Source organism: Giraffa tippelskirchi, chromosome 13 (genome assembly GCF_054371585.1).
Source record: "Giraffa tippelskirchi isolate mGirTip1 chromosome 13, T2T-mGirTip1v1.2.pri, whole genome shotgun sequence".
NCBI lineage: Eukaryota > Metazoa > Chordata > Mammalia > Artiodactyla > Giraffidae > Giraffa > Giraffa tippelskirchi.
Genome location: NC_137287.1, coordinates 54,200,676 through 54,222,118, shown reverse-complemented (window position 1 = coordinate 54,222,118; position 21,443 = coordinate 54,200,676). Strand labels below are relative to the sequence as shown.

At 41.1% G+C, this 21,443-nt stretch overlaps 2 protein-coding genes across 13 annotated transcripts in view; one reads left to right on the top strand and one right to left on the bottom strand.

Moving 5' to 3' along the window:
• The window catches only part of SEL1L2 (SEL1L2 adaptor subunit of SYVN1 ubiquitin ligase), a 123,546-nt gene extending 112,724 nt beyond the window's left edge, over window positions 1–10,822 (bottom strand). For 4 of the 11 annotated variants that reach the window (XM_081556504.1, XM_081556499.1, XM_081556507.1 and 1 more), the window contains exon 1: window positions 447–583. Coding sequence is in view for 3 of the 11 variants with exons in the window: in XM_081556499.1 (XP_081412625.1) it covers window positions 447–504 (58 nt within the window). In the remaining 8 variants the exon portion in view is untranslated. Of the gene's footprint in view, window positions 1–446; window positions 584–5,362; window positions 5,466–8,499; window positions 8,626–9,878 lie in introns of those variants that run through there. The other 7 variants (XM_081556505.1, XM_081556508.1, XM_081556501.1 and 4 more) reach the window with 5 other exon arrangements.
• MACROD2 (mono-ADP ribosylhydrolase 2) overlaps window positions 10,629–21,443 on the top strand; it is a 2,278,672-nt gene continuing 2,267,857 nt past the window's right edge. For both annotated transcript variants that reach the window (XM_081556519.1, XM_081556518.1), the window contains exons 1-2: window positions 10,629–10,941; window positions 19,096–19,212. In XM_081556519.1, coding sequence (XP_081412645.1) covers window positions 10,896–10,941; window positions 19,096–19,212 — 163 coding nt within the window. In that variant the 5' untranslated portion in view covers window positions 10,629–10,895. The remainder of the gene's footprint in view (window positions 10,942–19,095; window positions 19,213–21,443) is intronic.

Genomic DNA, 21,443 nt, shown 5'->3' with positions numbered 1-21,443 from the left:
ACATAGTAACTAGTTAGGAATTATGGAAACTTTGAAAGTAAAATTGTTATTGTGGGAAGTTTGTAAGAGACTATAATTTAAAGTTCTAGAACTAGATCTTCATGATATTCTAGATTTAACAAAACTCAACATCCTGTGTCAAATATCCCTACTCCATAAAAATTACTATAATGCTTTTCTCATAGATTTGCTCAATGTCTGCCCCTCTTCTCTTTCAATCTCTCTCTCACAAACACACACACACACACAGACATATACACATATCCTTCCCAGGTACTGTCTTAAATGAGAGTATCACTGCTATCTATCCTTATTGAATATTTTAAAGTACTTATCCAAAAATTGTGTTAATTAGAAATACTGTGAAGTTATTTATGATTTTCTAATCAGATTCCACTCTTAGTGCTAAGACCCTCATAGAGAACTGTAAGGACAGAAAAACTTACTTTTAATTGTGACCCCAAGAATTATCAATATCTCTATTAGTAGGAACAAGGGCTTCATCTTCTTCTAAGTAGCTCCTTCTTACTGTAACACAGGCAGAACTAGGTGGCTAGCCCACAAGCTTCCTCTTTTCAGGCCTGTAGGGGGTCAGGAGTTGGTCGCTAAGCAACAGTTTCCTTACTCTTGGGCCAATGAGCTGCCAGAAATTTCCTTTCAACCTGGAATGATGGCAGCTGAAGGACAGAACAGGCTGTGGGCAAGGAACCATATCTAGTTTGCTACTTCTCTGGTGAGAGATAAGTGGTAGGCTTGAAATAGGTAGGAGTTGCTCTCTGAATTCTTTTCAGAGTTGTTGGAAGTTCTTATTTTTATGTTACCTTCAGAGGTGCAAGCTGCAATTATGGGACAGTACAATTAAGCACATGAACTAACCTGACATCATCCTTTAATCTAACATCTCAAGGGTACAGTGGACAAGAAACATATGGACAACTATGTTGTGCCCATCTTGGTGAAAATGTTTCTTTTTTTTTTTTTTGAAAATGTTTCTTCTTTGTTCAAGTAAGGAACTGCTGATGTTTTACTGCGACCAAGTCAAATTTCAATCAATTACATTTAAAAAAGAGTGTTTCATTAAGCATTTTTATAAAAGGTGTTTTAAAATGCCTTATTTACTATCTTAAAATATATGGGCATTTCACAAATGAATACCCTCAAGGCTAGGACCAGATATTAAAACGAGCATTTAGGTTGTGAAAGTCTCTCAGTTGTGTCCGACTCTTTGTGACCCCATGGACTATACAGTCCATGTAATTCTCCAGGCCAGAATACTGGAGTGTGTAGCTTTTCCCTTCTCCAGGGGATCTTCCCAACCCAGGGATCAAACCCAAGTCTCCCACAATGTGGGCAGATTCTTTACCAGTTGAGCTACCAGGGAAGCCCAAGAATACTGGAGTGGGTAGCCTATCCCTTCTCCAGTGGATCTTCCTGACCCAGGAATTGAACCAGGGTCTCCTGCATTGCAGGTGGATTCTTTACCAACTGAGCTATCAGGGAAGCCCGAGTATTTAGGTAAAAGTATGGCAATATTAACATTATCCAAAGAACGGAGCCAGTAGAGGAATCATACCTAAAATATACCCAACTTTTACAGTGTGTTCATGTAATTACTTCAGAAACAGATGTATTTATTGCCTTGAATTTTCAGGTTTACTTTATTCCCTTTATTGTCACTGCTGTTGTGACAAATACTACAAAAACCCCAGAAATTTATTCTCTTACAGTTCTGTAGGTCAGAAGTCCAAAAGGACTCTTATAGGACCAAAATTAAGAGCAGATCTAGTGACTTTCCTGGTGGTCCAGTGGATAAGACATCAGCTCCTAATGCAGGGGACCTGGGTTCGATCCCGGATCAGGGAAGTAGATCCCACATGCTGCAAGAAGAACTGGTGTGGCTAAATAAATTAAAAAAGTGTTAAAAAAAAAAAGAGAGCAGACCTAGTTTGTTCAGGGGAGAATCCATTCTTCGCCTGAATTATCCAGCTTTTAGTGGCTGCCCATGTTTCTCAGTTTGTGGCTACATCCCTCCAATCTCTGCACAATCATCACTTTGCTTTCTCCTCTTCTGTGGTGTAATCTTCCTCTGTCTCACTCTTAGTCAGTTCAGTTCAGTCGCTCAGTCGTGTCCGACTCTTTGTGACCCCATGAATTGCAGCACGCCAGGCCTCTCTGTCCATCACCAACTCCCGGAGTCTACCCAAACCCATGTCCATCGAGTCAGTGATGCCATCCAACCATCTCATCCTCTGTCGTCCCCTTCTTCTCCCGCCCCCAATCCTACCCAGCATTAGGGTATTTTCCAATGAGTCAACCCTTCGCATGAGGTGGCCAAAGTATTGGAGTTTCAGCTTCAACATCAGACCTTCCAATAAACACCCAGGATTGATCTCTTTTAGGATGGATTGATTGGACCTCCTTGCAGTCCAAGGGACTCTCAAGAGTCTTCTCCAACACCACACAGTCTCACTCTTAGGACACTTGCAATTACATTTAGGGACCACCAAATTATAGGATAATCTCCCCATCTCAAGATCCTCAGTCATATCTGCAAAGTTCCTTCTGCCAAATAAAGTAACATTCATAGGTTCTAGAGATCTCTGGGATCATTATTTAGTCTACCAGAGTCCCTAATGTTTTCCTTTCACTAAGGGACTTCAAAATATAACTGTCCCAACATCTGTGGTTTAAAAAAGTGTCTAAATAAAATTTATTTAAACTCTTAATATCATCCATTAAACATTCTCTACACAATCTTTTTACCAGTCTCCATTTGGATCCAGAATTATCAGCATCTTTCTGCAGGTGATTTTGCTTCTTGTTTTCACTCAAACCATGGCCATTTGACCTATCTTCCCTTGACTTCCTTCCTTCTCTGTCCAAATTTCTCTCATTTTTGATTCTATCCACATTTACTTTCTCTGGTACTTCAATCTATTTAGCATTTGTTCTTCATTTTCTCTTTTTGTCTCTCTCATTTTGTTTTTGTTTCAATCTTTTTGTATCAATCTTCTTAATTTAAAAACTCTTCATTCCATCTCTTCTAGAAAAATTTTCTTTTGACTCTAGTATCCTTACTACTGCTATTAATATCTTCTCTATTTACCTTTTAGCCTCTAAACATCTCAAAAGAATACTCTATAATCACTGCTCCTGTCTTGCTGCCTCTCACTTATTCTTCAACTATTTGCTTTTATTTTCACTAATTTAGATAGATGACAAACCCAAGTATCCTTTCTCAGTTCTTATCCTACTTAATCTCTGTGAGATATCTGACATTTCTGATCATTAACATCTTCTTGAAAATATAGTATCGGTTTTTCTGAAAATGGAATTGCAATTAATTTTCTACACTGTTGAATAAACTTCTCATTCTTCCACTGGGTCCTCCTTCATTCATTCATGTGTTGAAAATCTGCCATATGCTAACGATGAATGGTAATACTCTTTGAGGTGTTCACAACAATTTTATTTGTTAGTCCCTCTCTTGGTCTTCACATTAAAATTAGGGTTTCCCATTTTGGTCTCACGTGCTGCTGCTGCTAAGTCGCTTCAGTCGTGTCCGACTCTGTGCGACCCCATAGATGGCAGCCCACCAGGCTCCGCTGTCCCTGGGATTCTCCAGGCAAGAACATTGGAGTGGGTTGCCATTTCCTTCTCCAATGTATGCAAGTGAAAAGTGAAAGTGAAATCGCTCCATTGTGTCCAACTCTTTGGGACCCCATGGACTGCAGTCCACCAGTCTCCTCCGTCCATGGGATTTTCCAGGCAAGAGTACTGGAGTGGGTTGCCATTGCCTTCTCTGTTCGGTCTCACATACTCTTCCTTAATTTTGCTAACATGTCTCTATAGATGATTCCTTACATTTCATTCATTCAATAAACCTTTATTATGTGCCAGGCATTGGGCATTTTCTGTGAATGGTGAAGATATACTTCCTGTCCTCAGAGAGTTTGTTAAGTCTAGAGTAAAAGATAAATATTAACAAAATAATCTCAAAAAACCTGTGAAAAGTGTTTTATAGGAAAATGAATGAGTACTGATGACATATAAGGGGAAATTGTGTGTAGAGGTCAGGTGGGGTCAGAATCACCAAAGGCTTTGCCAGCTATACTCTGAAGAATGAGAATGGGTTAGCTAAGCACAACATGTCCTAGGTATAGTGATAAACATGTGAAAAGGCCATGTGGTGAGAATAAGATGTGTTCAAGGAACTGAAAAGCTCTAAGGGCTGCTATGGTTGGAATCAGAGATGGGTGGTGGGGTGAAGCATGGTATAAGATAAAGCAGAATTGGTAGTGATGGTCACTCCTAAATGATTCAGTTTTAATAATGATTGTTTTAGTCAGCTTGGGTGGCCAAAACAAAATACTGGGTGGCTTGAACAACAGAAATTAATTTTCTAACAGTTCTAGAAGCTGGAAGTCCGTGATCAGGGTATAGTGTCATCTGCTTCTTGTGAAGGCTCTCATTCTGGCTTGCAGATAGCTGCCTTCTCACTTTGTCTTTACATGATGGGGGACAGTGGAGTCAGGATGGTGGAGTTAGGGGGAAGGAGGAAGAGAGAGAGAGAGCGCATGAACTCTTCCTCTTTTTTTAAGGTCACAGTCCTACTGGATTAGAGCTCCACCCTTATGACCTCATTTAACCTTAATGACCTCCTAAAGACCCTATATCCAGATATAACCATATTGTGGGCTAGAGTTTCAACATATGAATTTTTGGGGAAACTCAATTCAATCTATAATTAAGACCATCAGAAAGTCACTTAATGAGCTACAGCAGTGAAATGACTTGATCACGTTTGATAACTCTAGGTGCAGGGCAGCGAACAGACAGAAGAGAGGCAAAAGTCGACAGGGGGATAGACAGTAAGGAAGTCTTTTATTCAGACTTAGCTTACTGCAGTGCTATTGGAAAGGTATTTCAAGAATAGCAGTATAGGAAATAAAACTGAAAAGTATAGCCATTCATTTGAAATGAGAGAAAAGTTTAAAGAGGTACCAGGAATGGTGCTTAGGTTTCTATATTGCTCAACTGAATGGGTGATGAAGCCATTCAAAGAGATGAAGATGCTGGAAGAGGTTTAAGAGTGGGGAAAGATCAGTGTGGTACATGGTACATTTCAAATATTTCTGAGATATTAAATATTAATATTTAGTAAGCTCTGGGAGTTGGTGATGGACAGGGAAGCCTGGCATGCTGCAGTCCATGGGGCCACAAAGAGTTGGACATGACTGAGTGACTGAACTGAACTGAACACTTTTCAATGGTATTTTGTCAGAGTAATTAAAACTAAATACTGAAACAAGGACCCTCTAACTACCAATGCCTTAACACAATACATAAGTTTCTTATTTACATCATAGCCTGATGTGGTACTCCTTGGAGCCCAGAGATACTCCTTCAAGCAGTGACTCAGGCATCTAAGTTCCTTCCTTCTTGAGATACTGTTTCTGTGATCACTGTGGAAAAGAAAGAGAATATGAATGAGTGCACAGATGGTCTGATGGTTAGGCCTGGAAGTGGCATATGTAACTTTTGTCCCATAACTGACCCAGGATGCAGTCATATGTACTAGCTAAATTCAAGTGAAAGTGAAAGTCACTCAGTTGTGTCAACTCTTTGTGACCCCATGGACTATACAGTCCACGGAATTCTCCAGGCCAGAATACTGGAGCGGGTAGCCTTTCCCTTTTCCAGGGGGTCTTTCCAATCCAGAGATTGAACCCAGGTCTCCCACATTGCAGGTAGATTCTTTACCAGCTGAGCCACCAGGGAAGCCCAAGAATACTGGAGTAGGTAGTTTATCCCTTCTGCAGGGGATCTTCCTGACTCAGGAATTGAACCGGGGTCTCCTGCATTGCAGATGGGTTCTTTACCAGCTGAGCTACCAAGGAAGCCAATGAACTTCAAGGGAGACTAGAAAATATGGTCTTGCTATGGGCCAGAAAAGAAGACACTGTATTAGTGAGCATTTCTGCCACATTTACTATGTGCTAGTCACTTTGTGTTTTACCTGATTTAATCCTTGCATCAATCTTATAAGGTAGATACTATATTTTCATTTCCACATAACAGATCAACCCCCCTCCCCACAAAGTTTAGAGACCTTGAGTAACTTGCCAAGAGTCACATAATCAATAAGGGTAAATCTAGAATTTGAATTCAGGTGAACTGGCTCCAGATGCCTTTTCATGTAACACTGCCTCTTTTGCATAACACTGCCTCTTAAAGTTAAGATCCATCCATGCATGGTAGCATGTATAGGTCTAAAGTTCAAGAAGAAAGTTTTCCTGGAAATAATAAATTTGGGAGTCATTGATGTAACTCAGGATTTCCTAACCTCAGCAGTATTGACATTCTTTGTTGTAGGGGACTATACTCTGCCTCATAGGTTGCTTAGCAGAATCCTTGGTTAATACTCACTCAATGCCAGTAGCATTCTTCCCTCAGGTGTGACAACCAAAAATGCCTCCAGACATTGCTAGTGTCCCCAAGGGAGACAGAATTGCCCCTAGTTGAGAATTACAGTTATAAATGAAGCCATGAATATAGATGAAATTATTCAAAGTAAAAAGAGATAAGAAGCTCTAGTTCTGAGTGTTAATGAGTTCCAAAATGTAATGACTGAAAAGAAAGATGGGCCAAAAATGGAGACTGTAAAGGAATGAAGATATTAAGAAGAGGTGGCAAGAATACACAGAAGAACTATACACAAAAGATCTTCATGACCCAAATAACCACCATGGTGTGATCACTCACCTAGAGCCAGACATCCTGGAATGGGAAGTCAAGTGGGCCTTAGGAAGCATCACTACGAACAAAGCTAATGGAGGTGATGGAATTCCAGTTGAGCTATTTCAAATCCTAAAAGATGATGCTATGAAAGTGCTGCACTCAATATGCCAGCAAATTTGCAAAACTCAGCAGTGGCCACAAGACGAGAAAAGGTCAGTTTTCATTCCAATCCCAAAGAAAGGCAATGCCAAAGACTGTTCAAACTACTGCACAATTGCGCTCATCTCACAGGCTAGTAAAGTAATGCTCAAAATTCTCCAAGCTAGGCTTCAACAGTATGTGAACTATGAACTTCCAGATGTTCAAGCTGGATTTAGAAAAGGCAGAGGAACCAGAGATCAAATTGCCAACATCCACTGGATCATTGAAAAAGCAAGAGAGTTCCAGAAAAACATCTACTTCTGCTTTATTGACTACGCTAAAGCCTTTGACTGTGTGGATCACAACAAACTGTGGAAAATTCTGAAGCAGATGGGAATACCAGATCACCTGACCTGCCTCCTGAGAAATCTGTATTCAGGTCAAGAAGCAACAGTTAGAGCTGGACATGGAACAACAGACTGGTTCCAAATCAGGAGAGGAGTACTTCAAGGCTGTATATTGTCACCCTGCTTATTTAAGTTATATGCAGAGTACGTCACGCGAAATGCAGGACTGGATGAAGCAAAAACTGGGATCAAGTTTGGCAGGAGAGATATTAATAACCTCAGATATGCAGATGACACCACCCTTATGGCAGAAAGCAAAGAATAACTAAAAAGCCTCTTGATGAAAGTGAAAGAGGAGAGTGAAAAAGTTGGCTTAAAGCTCAACATTCAGAAAACTAAGACCATGGCATCTGGTCCCATGACTTCATGGCAAATAGATGGGAAAACAGTGGAAAGAGTGAGCGACTTTATTTTTTTGGGCTCCAAAATCACTGTAGATGCTGACTGCAGATATGAAATAAAAAGACGCTTACTCCTTGGAAGAAAAGTTATGACCAACCTAGATAGCATACTAAAAAGCAGAGGCATTACTTTGCCAGAAAAGTCCGTTTAGTCAAAGCTATGGTTTTTCCAGTAGTCATGTACGGATGTGAGAATTGGACTATAAAGAAAACTGAGTGCCAAAGAATTGATGCTTTTGAACTGTGGTGTTGGAGAAGACTCTTGAGAGTCCCTTGGCCTGCAAGGAGGTCCAACCAGTCCATCCTTAAGGAAGTTAGTCGTGAATATTCATTGGAAGGACTGATGTTGAAGCTGGAACTCCAATACTTTGGCCACCTGATGCGAAGAAACGACTCATTTGAAAAGACCTTGTTGTTGGGAAAGATTGAAGGCAGAGGAGAAGGGGACGACAGACGATGAGATGGTTGGATGGCATCATCGACTCTATGGACATGAGTTTGAGTAAGCTCTGGGAGTTGGTGATGGACAGGGAAGCCTGGCGTGCTGCAGTCATTGCGGTCGCAAAAAGTCAGACATGACTGAGCGACTAGACTGAACTGAAAAGAATGACCAGACAGGAGGAAACTCAAGTTGAAGTGAAAGTGAAAGTCTTGCTTGTTGTGTCTGGCTCTTTGTGACCCCATGAACTATACAGTCCATGGAATTCTCCAGGCCAGAATACCAGCATGCGTAGCCTTTTCCTTCTGCGGGGTATCTTCCTAACCCAGGGATCTAACCAGGTCTCCCACATTGCAGGTGGATTCTTTACCGGCTGAGCCACAGCGAAGTCCAAGAATACTGGAGTAGGTAGCCTATCACTTCTGCAGGGGATCTTCCTGACCCAGGAATCGAACCGGGGTCTCCTCCAATGCAGGCGAATTCTTTACTAAGTGAGCTATCAAAGGAAAAGAACGTTATAAGGAGCAGTAAGAGGTTAATAGTGTTAAATGCTGCTGAAAGATCTAGTAAGAGAAAGATTGAACTGTGTTCACTAAATATAAGGTCATTGATTACCTTAGCAATAACCATTTCTGTTGATTTATAGGATAGAACCAGAACCCAGATTAGAGTGAACTGCAGAGAAGAAAGCGGGATGTAAGAAAACGGACAGTATTTTGAAAGGAAGAAGGTATAGCTTCTGCTAGCAGTAGTGGGTGTGGGATCACAGGAGGAACTTTTTTTTTTTTAACATGGTAAAGATCTGAGAAAGTTTAAAAATTGATGGATGGTCCCAGTTCTATGAATCAACATGAGATAAAGGATAATCAATAGTGTAGTGTTCCTAAGAAAGCACAGGTGGAATGCCTGGCTCTGGGTTGGGGTGGAATGCCTGGCTCTGGTTGGGGTTGGTTGTTGTAATAGAAGAGATGGTGCCCATACAATGCACTTTCCTTTAAACACCTTATTTTTTGTATTTCTAACCAAGAATTCAATATTTTTCCCACAAAATTGAAACTGTTTCTGTACTGTCCACTTTATAATTAATCATATTGCTGTTTTCCTCAATTATACCATGAAACCCTATATTCTTTCTCTTTCTCATTCTCTTCCCCAAATCTATTTCATTACCAATTTTTATTGATTCTGCCTTGGTAATATGCCTTTTACTAGAGTCCACCTTTTATTTCCACTGGCAGTAAATGAGTATTTTTATGACTAGTTCAAATTTCACTTCCTTCTTGAAGCTTTCCTTATTTCTCTCATTTTTTTAGTGTTTCACAGTGTTAAGAGAAAAACAGAAGCACTGTCACAATAAAAAATTTTACCTATGTTATTAATCATTTTCATGAGTGTCCTGTTACTCAGAACATTTCATTCTAAGTGGGGCCTCCCCCTTTCTTTTTTCTCTATTAAAAGAAACCGTGTTCCAAATAATTACTTGCTCTTACACATCTGACTTACCTACAGCACATATGGCACAGCACTCCAATTATCAAATAAATGCGGATTCACCACTTTAATCAAATCAGCCTTGTAGACTGTCTGATATTTAGAAACACCATAAATTTGGGGAGGGGGTTACCAAATTTCCTCTAAATTCTAGGTTACCCTACTCTTATGGAGGACTTGAGTAGAACTGGGTTTTCAGAACACGTGCAGCCTAGTATTGTCCAGATTCAAGCGAACGCTTTAGACCAGCAGCTTTACCTGAAGCAACTGTCGGAGAGTAAAGTAAGATGACGGACTCTGATTAACACCCACTTGAACTTGCTTTGATGCAAGTTCTTCAGTTTTCAATATAAAGTTTTGGCTGTTCATTCCTCCCCGGGTCTTAAAACACTTGAGTAGTTCATTTTACTTCTGTTCCTTCCAGACTTCACTGGAATCGAGTGAAAAATGTAGTTCATACTGCAAGGTCGAGGAGCTGATAGTGTATGGTTTGAAATCATCACCTAATCCTTTCCCTTCTTTCGGTTATACTTGCCCACCACGAGGAAATCTTCAGATTCTGTGGTAAAATTGGTCCAGACGGGGCGATGAGAGCGAGCGAGTACAATTCGTGTTGACTGATATCGTCTCCTACATATCCAGCTTTAGGCCCTGAGGCAGCGTTGCAGGTCTGCAGTCACCTGGCGCACCTGGCCCTCCCCTTAGGCCACGCCCTCGGGTTCTCCCTGCGCAGCGAAACCGGAGTGAAGCCCAGCTCTTCGCAGAGCTCCCGGGTGGCCGCCCCGCGCCACGCCCCAGTCGTGAGCCACCTCCAGCCCCCTCCCGCCCTGGCTCCGCCCCCTCCAGCTGCCCAACGTCTCCGGCGTCAGGCCCGAGCCTGCTCCTGCGCGTGCGCCCTGGGGCCGAAGTCGGGGCGCGCGGCGGCTGGAACGCGGAGAGCGGCGGGTGGTGCAGCCAATCGGAGGCGGCGCTGGCTAGCGGCTGGGAGGCGGGGCCTGCGCGGGTGTTAGGTTAGCGCGAGGCGTGACCTAGTTGACAGGCTCTGAGGTGTTGCTGTGGCGGCAGCCGTGGGGCTGAGGCGGGTGGGAGCCAGAGCCGAGCGCGGGCTGAGGGAGGAGGGCGGCCACTGGAGAGCGGCGAGCGGCGCGGGACCCGGAGCCTTTTTCACTTTTTCCCTCCCGAGTGCCCCCTCCCCACCCTCCCACTCCACATACACCCTGTTTGCCCGTGAGCCTGGGGAACTTGCAGCTTAAAGCCAGCCACCCCCACGGCAACATGTACCCCAGCAACAAGAAGAAAAAGGTGTGGAGAGAGGAGAAAGGTAACCCAGCCGTCGAGTCCTGGGGGGTCGGGCGGCGGGGTGGGGTGGGGGCGGGGGTCAGGGGTCTGTGTGTGCCGCGGCGCGCTCCGCCCGGCTCCTGCCTCGCGCCCAGCCGGCCGGTGCCGCCTTCCCGGCAGGTCTGTGTGTGTACACGCGCGCACGCCGTCGTGCACGCGCCGCCCCCGGGCACCTGCGGCTCGCGCACGTGTAGGCGCACGCCCCTCTCCGCCTCCCCCTGCGCCCGGTCACCTTCGACGGGCCGGCGGCGCGGACCTCTGCGCGGCGGCCCCTGGGCTCCGCCGGCCTCCCTCAAGCCCCCCGCCCTGTCACCGGACCCCAGCTGGGACTCTGGGATTTCCCGCTCCGCTGTCCCGCGGACACGTGCCCGCCGGCCAACGGCCGGGCTGCAGCTGCTGATGCTGCCCCGCTCCCGCGGAGCCTCAGCCAGTCACCCCTCTCCTCGCTCCCTTGTGCTCCGCCGGCCGGGCGTCCCCGCCTCTGGGTGGTCAGTCGGGGCCTTTCTTTCTGCTCCCGCAGTGTGACTTTTGGAACCTGGGTCTCCGGGGAAACCTAAAGCGAGCGTGTCTGGTCCGCGAGGCTAGGTGCCTTTGGAGAAGTATGAATGGGTTTTTCTCCGCAGTACTTTTCCTCTCGATTCCGTCACGGTCTGAAGTTGCTCCGAGTAAGATTGAGAGACTAATGTCACTCTGTGAATGAGCCCACCCCTCAGTTTTGTGCAGATCCGAGCTTGCCCACATCAGCCAGGTTGATGGTGGCATTGAGGTCGATAAGACACTAAAGTGTGCGACTCAACCATCTTCTCTACCCCTCTCTCCCTGTTTCTCTTCTCTCTCCCTGTTTCTCTTTGGCATCAGTTAGGCAATATTCCAAGAGTCTCTGCAGTTTTTTCTTTCTTTTTTAAAAATTAGCTAGTTATACAGAAATGTAGTAAAAAGTACTTGCAGTGCTACTGCTAAGACATATTAAACTTAGAGTATATCAAGAGTGACAGAAGTGCAAATCTCTCCTAAGTACCTTACCTTCTTTATAGAACAAGGATAAAAGAGTGACTAGAGTGAAAGTTGATTTCCTTGATAATAGATGTTTAAAACCTGTGGATTGTTATTGCAGCTCCTGGTCTTTATAAATAAGGCCAAGCAGCGGATGAAAGAAAGGGAATGAATGTGGGAAAAGAATCCTTTATATAGGGCTTACTTCAAACAGCCCGTGAAGAAAGAGACTAATAGGGATTTTTTTTTCCCCACATTAACTACTGGCAAGAATTAACATAGCATAACTGAAGGATGCAATTAAAAGGGTCTTTAAATATTGACAGACTAAGTTGTATACCATTTAATTATATTTTAATGATTATGGACATATATAGAACTAAATTTTGGTGTTGCAAAACAAATGCTGTTGATATATAAAGTAGTGTAAAATAATTTTGCTTTGTTTTCCCAGTAGAAGTTACTTGAATTTCAACAAGAATTTACCTTGTAAGCATTGAAAAATCTTTTATGCCCATTTTTATTGATGATCTTGAAATATTAGGTTGGTATTATTGATAATGAAGACAGAATAGTGAAAGACATGGAGATTGTTTTCAATAGATGAATAATTGATAAAATTATAGCAATTACTTAAGAACTATCTTTATTCCATAATAATGTTCCTAAAGTAACAATGTTGTAATGGTTCCTTCATTTAACATCTGGAGAAGGAAATGGCAACCCACTCGAGTATTCTTGCCTGGAGAATCCCAGGGATGGTGGAGCCTGGTGGGCTGCCGTCTCTGGGGTCGCACAGAGTTGGACACGACTGAAGTGACTTAGCAGCATTTAACATTTACACTGTTAGACTGTGATAAACAAACATTTTAGAAACTTTAATGTAATGTCTTGATTTTTTTCTTCTCTTACTTGTAATAATAGGAGAAAATATTACCAAATTAATATATCCTAACAGAGAAGCAAATGCACAGTTAAAGAAGGTGTTTAACAAAGTAAATTTTTCTCTTGTCCAAAACTAATCTATTTTTGCATGAAGTTGAATGTTAAAAGAGAACGTTATTGTGGCTTGAAGACATTTTAGTGTGTCAGTGTCTTAATCAGGATGTCTATTTTTGGAATATGTAGTATTTATAATATTGTAAATCAACTATATTTCAATAAAATTTCTCTCTATCTTATGTTGTACCATCAAGAAGGAGCTAAGGATTTCCAGGGTAGTAGTATCAAGAAGCTGATGGAATGCATGACCTTTTTCTGAATTGCACTGAAGAGGGTATTATCGTATTTTTGTAGCTGTTATTTAAATCTAAAGGAAGGCTTACCCACCTCATTGAAATGTCAAGACATTCTATAAACATATTTTAGCTCAGTATACCATATAGTAAGTATGACTGCAAAGCTGAAACATCCTTTAAGGAAAAGTTTTGTGTAACACTGAAGAGACTGTATATATGACTGTGGCCTCCAGTATGTGTCATTGTTTAAATAAGTAACTAAGGAATTCTCAAGTCCACATAGGTTAAATAAATGATGTTGATCTATATTTTGCACCCCCTAATTCAAAAGCACTCAATGTGTATTATCATTTTAAGTACTGAAAGCTAAATTATTTCAGTGTTTTATCTTGTTGTCTTATTTCGTGTCCATAGTTGAGTTTTTAAGTAAATGGAATGACAGAGGTCAGGTTGCTTTCCCATATGTACTCTGATACTAAAAAGTACAAGTTGCTTCATAATATTTTCGATCCTGATTGTTGATATTGCAGTATTTCCATATTAGTAATCTGAGCTTTTGTGGTTGTGCTTTGGTAAACAGCAGTCATCACTTTTCTTCCTTTGTGATTATTTCATGTTTACCATTCCCTTCATTCTTCCTTTTTCACCAAGACCCCAACTGCCTATACTAAACAGGTGACAGTCCCTTTTTTTTTGGCTGCAATTGGTCTTTGTTCCTATGTGGATGCTTTCTTTAGTTGCAGCGTAGGGGCTACACTTCGTTGCTGTGAGCAGGCTTCTCTTTGCGGAGGCTTCTCTTGTTGTGGAGCACGGGCTTCGGGGGTGCGGGCTTAGTAATTGTGGCACACAGGGTTAGTTGCTCCATTGCATGTGGAATCATCCTGGACCAGGGATCGAATCCATATCCCCTGCATTGGCAGGCAGATAACTATCCACTGTACCACCAGAGAAGTCTGACATTGCCTTTTTTATTCATGGAGAAAATACATGTCATGAACACATGAACAGCCCTAACATCATTATCCATAGTCTCTTTGTTTCTTTACATGTCCGTTGTTTTCAGCTTTCTTCCTTTTTTTTAGAGGAAACACTTTTTTTTCTTGGTTTCTAAGGTTAACCCATCTGCTTGTGCTCTTTATATCATCTGTATTCTTTGAGATCTTGTATTGTCATTTATGCTCATTTGGGTATGTTTAGTTTTTCAGTGTCTTTGGGTTCCTCTTCTCAGCCTATAACAATGATTAAGTCTCTTCTACCCCAAGGTAGCCTTCCTTCCACAGGATTCCCCTTGGAGTTGCTATTCTCACTTTCCTCAGTCCCTCAGTCTTGTGGATCTCAGTTGTGCTTTAAGGAAACTAATGTTTCTAGAGTCATTCAGTAATAACAATGATGGTGGTACTGGTATAAAAAGACTTACTATTTGAGTTGTTTTTGTGTGCCCAGCACTATTTTGAGTAACATATTTGAATTGTCTTGTTTAATTCTCACAACTTCATGAGGTAGTATATTGTAAGCTTTGAGCTTGTACTCAAAGCTCTCTTGAGCTTTGAACTCCATTTGCCTGGGTTTGAATCCTAGTTGTATTGCTTACTAGCTGTGGAACTTTAGGTAAATTATTCAACTTTTCTGTCTTAGTTGTCTCATCTGTACATTGGGAATAATACCTACCAGCCTACCTCAAGAAGAAGAGATGTAAAGAGATTAAGTAACCCAAGATCACATAGATTTGCATGATTTGGTGTTAGAATCCAGATGGCTCTGTTGACGATTTTGTTCCCTTTTCAGTGTTGTTCTTGACCCAGATGATAAAAATGTGTGGCTTATTAATTTTCATTCTTCGTGATCTTCCTGTAGCAATTGACAAGATTTCCCCTCTTTTCCTCATTAAAACTCTTTTCTCTGCTGGTTTCTATATCACTGGGACTCTGATTCACCTTGTACCCCCAGTGACATCTATTTTATTTCATTTTCCCCTCTTTGTGTCCACTCCCTAAATGTTGTTTGCTTGAGGTTTGCTTTCCTATCTTATCCTTCCCTATGAACTTACTGTAGGACTAGAATTTTAGGTTATGAATTCCAAAATCACTAGGCTGTTTTTTTTTTCTCCTGAGTTCCAGATTCTTGATTTCAACTTGAATGCCCTAGAGGTCTTAAATTCAATATAATGTTGACTCTGGAGTATTGTAGTATTGAATATATCACATGTAAGCCAGTTCTAGAGCAGGGAAAAATGTTGCTTCCTCAATTTTTGTTCACTTGCACTTACATAAATACTTTTTGCAGTTTATTTCTGTGAAAGAATCTTTTAAATTGATTATTTTATGAGGGTTGCCAACAAAGGTCCGTCTAGTCAAGGCTATGGTTTTTGCAGTAGTCATGTATGGATATGAGAGTTGGACTGTAAAGAAAGCTGAGCACAGAAGAATTGATGCTTTTGAACTGTGGTGTTGGAGAAGACTCTTCAGAGTCTCTTGGACTGCAAGGAGATCCAACCAGTCCATCCTAAAGGAAATCAGTCCTGGTTGTTCATTGGAAGGACTGATGTTGAAGCTGAAACTCCAATACTTTGGCCACCTCATGTGAAGAGTTGACTCATTGGAAAAGACCCTGATGCTGGGAAGGATAGGAGGAAGGAGGAGAAGGGGACGACGGAGGATGAGATGGCTAGATGGCATCAGCGACTCGATGGACATGAGTTTGAGTAAACTCCGGGAGTTGGTGATGGACAGGGAGGCCTGGCGTGCTGCAGTCCATGGGGTCACAAAGAGTCGGACACGACTGAGCGACTGAACTGAACTGATGAGGGTTAGATGACCTAAAATGAGACACTATCCTTAAAACCACTTACCTAAATTACTGTACCTCTCATAGTGTGCTGAAAGAGAATTGAGAGTGCAAGTATGACTGTCAATCGGTCTACATCATGGAGACCTTTGGTAAAGTACATGATACATGACAGCTGACATAACAAAATGAGGATGCCAGTGTCAGTTTATACATTGAGTATTAGTAAATCTTAACTTGTTAGTCCCTTAGATTCAAACAGAATTTTTACATTATTTTTCCCTCTGTATCCTAGTAGATCATTTTATGCACCATCTAGGATGCACTGGAGGAGGAAATGGCAACCCACTCCAGTATTCTTGCCTGGAGAATCCCAGGGATGGTGGAGCCTCGTGGGCTGCCGTCTATGGGGTCGCACAGAGTCGGACACGACTGACGCGACTTAGCAGCAGCACGATGTGCATAATCAAAGGATAAGGGCTTCCTTGGTAGCTCAGCAGTAAAGAATCTGCCTGCCAATGCTGGAGATGTAGGTTTGATCCCTGGGTGGGAAAGATCCCTTGGAGAAGGAAATGGCAACCCACTCCAGTATTCTTGCCTGGGAAATCTCAAGGACAGAGAAGCCTGGTGGGCTACAGGCTATGGGGTTTTAAAGAGTTGGACACACTTAGTGACTAAACAACAACACCCAAAAAACAGTTTTTAGGGTAAGATTAAACTGCTTGGCATGGTATAGAGGTTTCTGTGCATTTTTGTTTTATGTTTCCAGTTACTTTTCAAATTTGTGACCATTTTCCTCCTTTTATTAATAACTTCATTAAATCATTCTTGAATAGTTTAGTAGGTGCTCAAAATTCTCTAAGCTAGGCTTCAACAGTACACGAACTGAGAACTTCCAGACATTAAGGCTGGATTTAGAAAAGGCAGAGGACAAATTGCCAACATCTGTTGGATCATCAAAAAAGCAAGAGAACTCCAGAAAAACATCTGCTTCTGCTTTATTGACTACGCTAAAGCCTTTGACTGTGTGGATCACAACAAACTATGAAAATTCTGAAAGAGATGGGAATACCAGACCACCTGACCTGCCTCCTGAGAAATCTGTATGCAGGTCAAAAAGCAACAGTTAGAACTGGACATGGAAGAACGAACTGGTTCCAAATTGGGAAAGGAGTACGTCAAGGCTGTATATTGTCACCCTCTCTTATTTAACTTATATGCAGAGTACACTGTGCGAAATAATGGGATGTCATGATGAAGCACAAGCTGGAATCAAGATTTCTGAGAGAAATATCAATAACCTCAGATATGCAGATGACACCACTCTTATGGAAGAAAGCGAAGAAGAATTGAAGAGCCTCTTGATGAAAGTGAAAGAGGAGAGAAAAAGTTGGCTTAAAACTCAACATTAAAGAAACTGAGATCGTGGTATCCAGTCTGATCACTTCGTGGCAAATAGAAGGGGAAACAATGGGAACAGTGACAGACTGTTTTCTTGGGTTCCAGAATCACTGCACATGGTGACTGCAGCCATGAAATTAAAAGACGCTTGCTCCTTGGAAGAAAAGCTATGACCAACCTAGACAGCATACTAAAAAACAGAGGCATTACTTTGCCAACAAAGGTCCATCTAGTCAAAGCTATGGTTTTTCCAGTAGTCATGTATGGATGTGAGGGTTTGGACTATAAAGAAAGCTGAGCGCCGAAGAATTGATGCTTTTGAACTGTGGTGTTGGAGAAGACTCTTGAGAGTCCCTTGGACTGCAAGGAGCTCAAGCCAGTCAATCCTAAAGGAAATCAGTCCTAAATATTCATTGGAATATCTGATGCTGAAGCTGAAACTCCAATACTTTGGCCACCTGATGGGAAGAACCAACTCATTTGAAAAGACCCTGATGCTGGGAAAGATTGAAGGCAGGAGGAGAAGGGAATGACAGAGGATGAAATGGTTGGATGGCATCACCGACTCAATGGACATGAGTTTGAGCAAGTTCCTGGAGTTGGTGATGGATAGGGAAGCCTGGCGTGCTGCAGTCATCTCTTGGGGAGCTTTCCCTGAGAAGGTAGTACAGTATAGTGGCTAATGGTGTCAGGTGAAGTTATTGATGGAAATATCTATGTGGATTTTAATGGAAAGCTCTCTTTATTTGAACAAACTGCTGAACTTTGACGTGCTTCATTTTCCTATCTGCAAAATCGGGATAATTATACTATCAGTTTTGCTGAGTGTTGGAAAGATTATTTTAATAAAAGTATACATGTGAAGTTCCTGGCACACAGTGAGTTCTTTATAAATGACATCAGCTGTTGTTAAGTCTAAGTGTTTAAAAAGTGTTACAATGTTATGCTGCTGCTGCTGCTGCTGCTAAGTCGCTTCGGTTGTGTCCGACTGTGTGCGACCCCATAGACGGCAGCCCACCAGGCTCCCCCGTCCCTGGGATTCTCCAGGCAAGAATACTGGAGTGGGTTGCCATTTCCTTCTCCAGTGCATGAAAGGGAAAAGTGGAAGTGAAGTCACTCAGTCGAGTCCGACTCTTAGCGACCCCATGGACTGTAGCCTACCAGGCTCCTCTGTCCATGGGATTTTCCAGGCAAGAGTATTGGAGTGGGGTGCCCACAAAGGTATTATTAAATTGAAAGGGCATTTTTATTGTTGATGGCATCATAGAATTAAGGAATATCTTGGTGGTTGCTTTTCTTGTGCTTTTAGCATTTGTATGTATTTGTCTTAGAATTTTTTATTTTATTTATGTAGCTAGTATTTTTTATCTTACCCGTTTCCCCTTTTGTCTTATGAACTCCTTCAGAGTTAAGGGTCACCTTTGTACCTGCAATGTATAAATGTATCATTTGGCACATAGTGGACTGTCAGCAGATGTCTGAAAGAGCTTCTTTCTTGGACTGTCACAGGAATGTTTTCCTTATCAGGCTTTAATCTTTTTTTTGCCTGCTGAGTGTTAATTTGACTCCATTCAAATATAGAGTCACTAGTTTTGTATTTTGGTATTTTTCAAGCCCACATCAACTTTTGGTTAATTTTACATGGTTAATATTTAAATTATAAAATAATTCCTGAACTTTAAAGTTAAATACAAATGGAGATTCTGCTTTTATTTTGCAAGAACGTTTGCTGAAGATGACCATAGAGGAGAGACGCAAAGAATACATAAGGGACTATGTTCCCCTGAACACCATCCCATCGTGGAAAGAGGAGATGAAGGGCAAGAGCCAAAATGATGGTAAGTTTCTCAGAATATTTTTTCAGGTAGCTACTGTTCCTATTTGTTTATGATCTTTGCAAGACAATTGGTGATAGAATGGAATAACTGGCATTTAATAAAGAGATGTCGTTTTTGCTGTATGAAATAATTGGTTGTCATTTAATTGTTTTTAGCAAGCTACCCTGTGTTATTTAAACTTAAGAAATTATATTAACGTAATTCATGTTCGGAAGTATACCACATTTATGTGGTACTTTTTTTACAGTTACTTTAAAAAAACTATTCTACAGTAGTGTTTGGAGCAAATGATATTAGGGATGTGCTGCTTTGGTGGGATGCCCTGTTGAGTTTGTTTTGATTAGGTTCATTTGTAAAGTTATTTTAAGAATTGGATACAGTTGAAAGAGTGAATTAGGAAGAACAGAGAAAAAACAAATAACATTTCACATAATTTTAGAGAAGAGTTTATATGTTGTATGATATGTAATTATGTCTACCTGTAAAGTATTTCTATGACAAAGTTTACTCACTCTTAAAGTTTTTATGATCTAATGAGAGTCCAGATTGTTTCAGGGAAATATATGTGTTAGAATATAAATGGACTATTAAGTATTGAAAGGTATATGGAAACAGTTCTAAAAGAGCATAAGAGATTTAATGGATGTTTAACATATTATCTCTGAATGAGTACTCATTGGTGTTAATAGTCTGAATGTGAAATTTAAGGAGAAATGGTGTTTTTTAAGGATACGTAAATGTTGAGAATGAAAGCTAATTTTATGAAAGGGACTTAGAACCTTCTAATTTCATAGATTGTGGTCTTAGATTGGGGCTTCCGTGGTGGCTCCAGACAGGGAATTATAGAGTATACTATGGACCCAGATCAAGAAGACTAACATGGGATTCCTATGGGTAAAATCTGTGGGAATAGCAGCCAAGTTAACCTTTGGTGTCTATGCAGAGAACATGTTTACCTCTGTGTTTGGGGTTTAGAGAGAATTTTGTTTTTCTAGGAAGGCAAAGCCTGTGGGTTCTTTTAGAGCTTACTCTGCCTGGAAATATGTGTGACCTTGGGCAAATGAGGTAGCGGCTCTACCCCAGGTTCTTTTGGGGTCACTGAACAAGCTGATTGAGATGTACACATCTGACCTGCTTGCCCAGTGTCTTCAGCAAATGCAGTTGTTTTAATAATGGTTGAATTAAGACATCATTGAGAAAAGATAGTGCTATGTAAAGAAAAGTATATAGATCAGAAGGACAGATTTCTGGGCCTTCTCTGAACTAGGGCCACGTGCCTCTTCATGTTTTGGTCTCGGTAATTTATTCTTCTGTTTATGAGAAACTGATAGTGAATACTTAAGCTCACCTTTTTGTGACAGGTGAATCTCTCTTTTACTTGTGCTTCATTTATCTGATTTTCTTTCTTCATTGCCATTGTAGGTGGTCAGTTTTCTAAGGATGATGATCTTTTTAAACAAATTTTGCATCCTAAAACAGGTGGATTTCTGTTGCTGCCAGAAGAATTGAAAAAGCAATAGTGATGCTCAGGCTGCACTGCCCAGTTTTGGGTCTGCTCACGTCTGTGTAGAGGCTTGGCCTTTATGTTGGTTGCTTCTATTTGAATATTCAGCATGAGAGACTTAAGGTTGAACTGGGTTGTTAGAGAACTCAAGAGTTGGATATTTTCCGAGATACCACAGACCAAAATATTTCCCCCAATCAGAAAAGATACATTGAATAACACCTCACATTGTTATTCCCTAACAAGAGTCTATTATTTAATCATTTCTCCCAATATGAGCTTTGTAAGTGATTTACAACTGCTGTCTATATTTCATTTTTTTCTTCATGTTTTTTTAATGTGAATGTTCTTCATGAGGAACTCGGTGGTGTTATCAGAATTGTATTTCTATTAAACAGTGTTTTATTTCCATTTAATGTTACTTTACTGTGACCCAGGAATTGGTGACTGGTCTCTTCTCTTTTTTCATGAAATGGAACAATATCTGTTAATTTCTTTGCATTATATATATCTTTCATTGTGCTTTCTTCCAGTGTTACCTATCAAGTGCTCAATTATACTGAAATATTAGTCAAGAGAGTTTTGGTATTTATTAGTTTGAAAGATCCTTTAAAAATATAAATCTTTAAAAAATGATAAAGGACAATTATATAGTAATATTTTTATATTTTATTTTTAAGTGTTTAAGCCACTGCTTGTAAATGTGTATGTATTAATATGTAAGTAG